Here is a 7,741-nt window from a genome sequence, read left to right as displayed (position 1 = left end):
TTACTTAGAGTAAGCTACAGGAGCTGTATACACAGCCCCCACAGTGCTCACCTAGAGAGGGAAGGCAGGACAAAAATGCATCGCATACTGTGATGCCTCCACTGAGGGTAAGGAGAAGTGGTCAATGCCACTTTCCAAAGCCATGGAATAAAGCAGAAAGGTGGCAGCACTTAGGACTGTCCCCAAGCAGTTATTTGTGACACTCGACAACTTGTCCAAGTGTTATCACCCATGCTTTTCACAGTGAATGAGATCACCAAATCATGTAGAACAAACAATTCTCATGATCACTTGCTTTATCCCACCATCTAGAGGTGATCTTCCACAGTTACCACCAACTCATTTCAGTTTATAAGTACACAAGTGTAGACTAGAGGACCATACCTATTAACCACGTCCCTCAGTGCAACATCTACATGGTTCTTGAACACCTCCTGGGATGATGACAGCATCACCTCTCTGGGCAGCCTGTTCCAAAATCACACATCTCTCTAAGACTGTAATTACCTGTTCCCTGCACAGATGCTGTTATCTCTGACAGACTCAAGAAATCTGGAAGGCATGAATCAATTCAGTTTCTTGATGAAAGGTGCTGAAAGTATACAATTTTTATAGACTTTTTATAACTAGGAAAATCAAAGATCCAAAGCAATGACCAAAGCATGAAGGTCTCACAATATCTAGTTCTCCCAGGAGCACCATTAGTATTCAGAAGAAGTAGCATTTTCCCCTGAGGATCCTACATGTGTTCCTGACAGTTAAGCTCTGCCCAGACTAACTCAATTTTGTACGGAAAGCAGTAATTTCCTCTCACACTGGAGAGCTCTGATTCGGCTGCTTAATGAAGGCATTGCACACAAAGCAAAGCTGGGGACTGAGGTCAACAGCGCAAGCTCCTGACTTCATGCCACATCATCACCCTGTGCTCACAACCTGGTGAAGCACCTCCTCCACTCAGGGCTGTCAAGCTTTTAACTGCCTCTTTTAAACAATATTCTATCAAAAAACAGTGAAGCTATGAGAAAAGGAATGTGTCTGAAGGCACAGAAGCACGAGCATTTTCCTCACCGTTGAGCTGAGGTGTTGATCTACATATAGTTCTAATCATTCTTTAAGCAGGAGGAACTTCTCACCTGCACATCCTCCTGCTAATTGGCATTCCTTTCAGGTCCTCTTCTGACCTGGTCCTTCTTCACAGCCCACTGCTGAGATGCAGCCCTTTCCCTTTGGCCATTGAGGAGATTTTCCTCATCATCCTGAATCCCTAACTGAAGAAAATGTTTCATACTTTAGGCTTCTGAAATACACAGTCATTACCTGGTATTTGGCCTGTTGTTGTCTGAGTGAGATACAAGGTGAGGGATAATTTGTTCTTTAAGCAATTCAGTACCAAATTACTTAGAGACCTATAAACTATAATGACAAGATGTTTCTTGGGTCCTGTTGCAAAAGCTGAACCTTTCCATAACCTTTCCTTTGCTTTACAGTAATTCTCATACAATTACACCACAAAAGTGTCCTTGTGCCTGTCTTGTTTGATTACCTAATGGGTCCTGTATTCTGTCTGAAAAACTGAGACAATTTGCAGTGTCTAAAACAGAGAGAAATGCTTTTCCAGACGTGATGCCCATACTGTTGAGACTAGACCCAGCTTTTAAACATGGGCATATAAATAGGTTCTCTGTCTCCTTGTGACAGATCACTGTTCACCATGTGAGCAGATAAGCATCCAAGTACTAATATAAGTCATGGAACAGCCTCCAAAGAGCTGTTCTTGATGACCTACTTGCTTGCTATTGGCCAAGAGAAAATCTGCCTTAGCTGACCATTCAAGATTTGAGAGGGACCTCACTGCTCTGTGCTGCCTGTTCCATTCTCTCCATTCACCTCACCATGGTGTCTTTGAGGAGTTATCCACATTTATTCATTGCTCTTATTGAAGAGTCTACCCTTGGATTACGTGTTTGGACACACTTTGCTCACTGTGACTTTCCTGTCCTCCCCTCCCAGGCTATATAACAGTAGAGGCAGAAGTAAAAATGAAGGAAGTGCACGTCAGTGAGAATCTTCATTTGATAACTCTTTGAAACAAAGATAGGAAATGATCAGAAGTTCAGACTAAATAACTCTGAAAGGATTCAGTATAAAAATTCCAAAAAAGCAAACAGCAGGACTGAGGAGGTCATCCTCTCCCCACTTGCATCCAGAAACGAGTTGGTGTGATGGGTCTTGCTTTCAAATCAAGTCCAATGCAGATGAACAGCTCAGGCTCACAACTCTTCCCAGGGTCTTCTGTTGTGTGAGGGCAGGGCACTGCCCTTTCCCTTACCCCATGCTACTCCTAAAGACATCAGTGCTCTTCCAAGCTAAAGTACTGTTATCTTCATAACTGCAAGTGATTGCTTATAGACTAAGACATGCTTAATTCATGGCCTCAGAGAGGAGTGGGTCCCAAAAGACCACTGAAGTCTACAGGAATTTTCCTTTTAGCAGCAAGGTGTAAGTAAGACAAAAAGAAGTCCTTCCTATTCATGCTGCAACCTACAAGTGCCATTTATCAGCAAATAATAATCTCACTTGAAATTAGTAGGATTATCCAAGTGTATGAAAACAAGGCCATTTGAGAAGAATTTAGAGTAATTAAGGTACAAAATGATGAAGGCAGTTTACAGATTACTGAGGCAGAAGGGGTCATGCTGTTCTGGTGAGCAATGTTTGCTTTATAGTCCTACAAGGCAGAAGACAGATTATTTTCTGAGGAAGAACTTTAAACAAGGGGAAATGACAACAAAGTACATGGGAATGTGGGACTTGGAAAAGAAAACAACAAGAATATGATAGGGGTCAATTGTAGTGGAGAAAGGTATTTCTCATCCATCTACTTGTCTAGGCATCTGTCTATCTGTCTGTCTATCTATCTATCTATCTATCTATCTATCTATCTATCTATCTATCTATCTACCTATTTATCCACACATACTGCAGAAAGAAAATCTGTACAGATCAGATATTTCTATTATGAAAAAATGTTTTTCATAGAAAACTCCAATGCCATGTTGTTACACTATTTCTCCCTAGGGGAAACACCTTACTAGGTTTGCACTAGTGCACGCTGCTTCATGGGGCGTGCTGTTTGTTTTTCTATGTCACGCTGTCTTTCATGACTCTGTATCCTGTGAGAGACCACATTTTCTGTGTGAGAGAGAAGGCTGGTTCATAGCAGCAGGTACAGTTCAGCCACTGAACATGGCCAGCCATAAGAAGGGGACAACTAGGGACCCAAACTCAGTTCCCATCTGAGTTTCTTATTTTCAGGAAGTGCCAATCATCTCTTTGAAAAGTATGGCCAACCTAAGGTACCTCAAATTAAGAGTGAAAAGAATGAACTCTTTTTTGAATATGCAGGCTCTCCATTATCAGAAAATCCCCCCCAAAAGGCTGAAAAGCATGCTTTCCAGGCACCACGCTTCCAAAAGTTGAAATCTGCCCAGGAAATATAAGAAAGTTTCAGAATAACACAATACTCTCCAGCTTTAATTTTAGTTCATGCTCTGCTTGTATTTTATTAAGTTCCTGGAAACAAGGAGAGGCACTTCCCAGGAAACAGAACTAGCAGGTTTAGCACCAGGTTTCAAATCTCTCCAAGTTGAAACTCGTTTGCCATGTTCTTCCCTTCTTCTTCATATATTGGGAAAGTGATGGCTATGAGCTCTTTCTCCAGCATTTCCAGTTGAGTTGTAATGTCTGACACAGTGTTTTTCACGTTATTCAGCTGCAGCTTCAATTTCTTGTACTCTTCCTGGAAGAATTTTTTCTCATCTTGGAGAGCGTGAAGGCTGTCTCTGTCATCAGCAAGACATTTCTCCTTGAGGAACACCTGGAGAATCTGGTATAAGTCATGGAGAGCCTGAAGGATTTCATTATCATCCTCTGCGGTTGGTGCAATCTTGGTGTCATTCTGGGTTGGCGTGGTGCTCTCCTCTTTGGTATCATGCTCCTCCTGGGAGGATGTGCCAGAGCTACCTTCTCCCGCAGCTGTGGTACATTCAGTGACCTTCTGAACTGAGCTGGCGCCTTTGTTCTCTTCCTGGACTATGAAGGTTGGTTGATCTTTCCAAATGCTGGGAACAGTTCTATTCTGCTTATGGAAAAACTCTAAGAAGCTGCTTCTTTCCCTGACCAGCTGGAGAGCCTTGTTGCTTGGACTGACCTGAAAACCTAAATGCCTCTCTGGGAAGAACGAGGACAGCTTATCTTTCTGGAGGCTTTGCTGGATGATGTCACTGTAAACAAGCTGGACACCTTTGTTCTGTGTCTGGAGATATTGCAGAGCCTTATTTTCTTCCCAGAGCATCCTGTTTTCGATACGAAGGACTTGGTTTTCCTCCCAGAGGGCTCTGTTCTCCTCCCAGATGCTCCACTCGTTCTCTGTCTTCTTGTTAAGGAGTCTCCTCTGGGATGCAAATGTTGGCTGGCAGTGCACCTCATTCACCCATTTACCATCAATAAATGTAAATGTCTCATCCCTCAGTTTCATCCGTGGGAAGACACAGTCCATCTCGGGCCTTGTACCCCGTGTGCTCTGGTTTGTCAGGTCAAAAGCAGACATGGTTATCTGTTGGCAAACAGAGAAAGATTGTGAAAAGACTTCTGCAGGAGGCCACTGCAGGAGGCCACTGCCCACTGGCAAGGACTAGATGACACAGAAGCTGGAGATGAAGCTTGATTAGGACTGCAAGAACAGGAGAAAACAGGCACTAGTGGAGAAGGCAAAGCCTTGGTGGCACCACAAAGTTTGATACAAAAACCTGGACTCTCTTTTCATCCCCTTGCATCAGTTTTACAGTCATGGAAGATAAATAAAATGCAGAAAGTCATATGAAATGAGATTGAGATTGAACTGCTTTTTAAAACAAAAGTATTTGTTTCTTTTTACCACAGCATAAAACTGTTGGGTTTTTTTCTGATAAAAAAAATTGGTAGGCTGACTGCCAGTTTTTATCCTTCTTCCCCCAAAGCCTTCCAGTCACCCTCCTGTCCTATATGGCATCCAGTGCTTCCATATGACTGGTGGGCAGTCATTTTGCCTCTGTATCTGTCCCAAGCACTTGGCAGGGGGTCAAAGCCATGGCCCAGCTCTTCCAGGACACTGAACCCTTTGTCCTGTTTTGCCCCACAACCTCCACCAGCTGCTGCCTCCCTGGGCTCCTCCAAGTTACTTCTGAGACCCACCACCCACAGCTACCTCCTTCTTTGCCTTCCCAAACTTGCTTGAAAGCTCAAAGACATATCGCTACTGTTCAAAGCCCCAAATCTCTTCTTGAAGGAATAATTGTGATATGGGTCTGTTTGCCGTAACACTTGATTTTATTGATATAAGGTCTCTGCTTAACTTTCAGAGCTGCCTTCCGCATTGCCATCTGGTATATCTCACATCAGACTTGTGTTTGCATAATGTCATTCCTCTGCTAAAAGGGATTTCCCACTGTTTGCAACTGCTTGCCAATTTCCGCGTTTATTTTTCCCCCTTACACTGTGTTCAGAGCACAGCGAGCAATTTGTTGCTCCCTGCCTCACACAGACCTGTCCTTTTCCCTCAGAGGGTGCTGATGTCCCCGTCATTATCCCCATGATGGGAAGCTGAATCACAGGGGGAACTGATCCCTAAACCCTGATGAGAAAACAGCCAGGGTCACAAGCCAAGACCAACCCTTCACTGTGTTTCATGCGCAGGCATTTAAAGCCACTTATGTTTAAAGTGTTTATATGGCAAGTTTTGAGGATAAACAGCAGTATATAATATATACAGCACTGAAGGATGTTGTCCTGGGTCAATTAAACTTGACAGCATCTCTATCAGCTCCTGTGTATTGCAGGGGAGAGGTCAACCCAGGCTTCAGAGAAATTTTCCCACCTTCCTTATTCATATTCCCAAACTAAAAATTCCTTCCACAGGATGGGGAGATGGGTTGGAGGAGCAGGGTTGGGGGAGACCGCATGAAATCAAGCATATATAGGTGTTTTGGCAGTACCAAATTACATACCAGCATGTACTCACCTGCTTGTTGGAGATGATACTCTACCCTCTTCACTGCCCTGCACAGCTGCCAGGTCTCCGCTTGGCAGTTCTGCTCCAAGTTCTGTATGGGGGGGGCATGGTGATGAGATGGGACAAAGGAACCCACTGTGATGCGATCACCACGCCCAGAGCCAGCCCCTACTCCACAAGTCCAGGAGCTCCCCCCTCTCCCCCCTCACAGCCCATTTTGTTTTATTTTTCCCAGCATTGCACATTTGGGTCATTTCTCATGGAAACGACCTTTCCAGTAGCCTAGCTCTCACGTCCTTTCTTGAACCCAGGCTTCCCTCTCTGATGCACATAACTGAGAGCAGTTTAGATGGATTCTCCCTCCATCACGCTCTCCTAAAAGAAATTTTGCTTTTATTCTGAATCTAACACATTAAGTCTCTGGCTGAACCAATGCTGATATGTTCAAAAACCACTTCCTTCTGTGTATGCGCTATGACAGCTGAAGTTATTTTTAAAGGACAACATGGATATGAGTTTTTCTGTAACTATAAGTTAAAGAGTAGATCATCACTGAACCCCATTAAGAAGAAAATAGAACATGCAGGGCATTAATGCATTACAAGTTTAGATATTATTTATAGCAGCTATTCCTGCTTCCATGTCTTTATGTTTCTAATAATCTCATTCTCTCTCTTATTTGCTTAATCTTTTAGATGTGGATTATTTCTTCATCTTTTTTCCTGTCATCAGGGTTTTTGAATAATAAATACAGCAATTAATGTCTATTCCAGTGAAAATTACCAACTTGACATCAATCCCAAAGTGACTGTTATTGCTTTAGGAAGTTAAAGGTATAGTTTGGCTTCAGTGTTCTGCAAAGATAATAAACTTAGGCATACAATTCTCTTCTGTATTTTTTTCCTTGTTTCTATTTCATCTCAGACAACACAATAAATAAGTAAATCAGAGGTTCCCATGACAACTCCCCGGGGTTCATTCTCCTCTGTTCAAGTTCTGGGGTCCTACAAAGAGAAACTGGAAAATATCCCCCTAAGAAGTAGTTGGCCTTCAGTCAGATGGCAGTGCCAGGGTGCTGTCCAGCTGCTACAGCTCTCAGGGGAGGCAGCTGAACTTCTGAATACCTGAGTGTGTGGACCACTGGCACAGACCTCAAATGAAAGTTTTAAGTTCTAAGAGCCGACAGAAAACTGAGCTAACAGAGACAAGGGCGCCATGGATTTATCAGCAGGCAAAGCCTGCTTGGTCCAGAACTCCTAGGAACTAAGTTAGCTGCATACTTTCACTTTTTCTTATGCATTTTCTTATTGTCCTGAATGTTGGATAAAGTTCTTCTGGCAAGTCACTTCTTTGTTGAAAGTTACAACTTCAAACAGTAATATATTTGGATCCAATTTAGAGAATATCAGATGTGCATACATGTATGTGGAGACACACACCAGAATTGTAAAGACACAGCTGTTCTCAGCAGAACTTTTCAAAGCAACTGCACTGACTTCTGAGCTATATTGCCCTAAGGATACGGCTGTCATTCACAAGGCTGTGAAGGCAGAAATAATGTTGAGTGCGTTCCCTTCCCTGTCAAGAGATGGTAACTCCAGCTCTGTAAGAAGGGATTGAACCTACTTACCAGCTGAGTGCTTTTCCCAAAGCTTCAGACTATTTCTCCACGTTAAGCTGTTACAACTCAGT

At 43.1% G+C, this 7,741-nt stretch overlaps 1 protein-coding gene across 1 annotated transcript; it reads right to left on the bottom strand.

Annotated features, from left to right (window-relative positions):
- Positions 1-3,532: 3,532 nt before the first annotated feature.
- On the bottom strand, positions 3,533-6,303 carry CBY2 (chibby family member 2). Its single transcript, XM_015851760.2, has 2 exons — positions 6,059-6,303; positions 3,533-4,615 (listed from the first exon to the last, which is right to left on the bottom strand). The coding sequence occupies exon 2, from the start codon at positions 4,607-4,609 to the stop codon at positions 3,632-3,634; it is 978 nt and encodes a 325-aa protein (XP_015707246.2). The 5' UTR covers positions 4,610-4,615; positions 6,059-6,303; the 3' UTR covers positions 3,533-3,631.
- Between the last annotated feature and the right edge of the window lie 1,438 nt (positions 6,304-7,741).

This window comes from Coturnix japonica, chromosome 1, assembly GCF_054131305.1.
Source record: "Coturnix japonica strain WE chromosome 1, WE-NBRP24, whole genome shotgun sequence".
Classification (NCBI taxonomy): domain Eukaryota; kingdom Metazoa; phylum Chordata; class Aves; order Galliformes; family Phasianidae; genus Coturnix; species Coturnix japonica.
The sequence above is the reverse complement of the archived record's forward strand: the minus strand, read 5'-3'. Positions and strand labels throughout refer to the sequence as shown.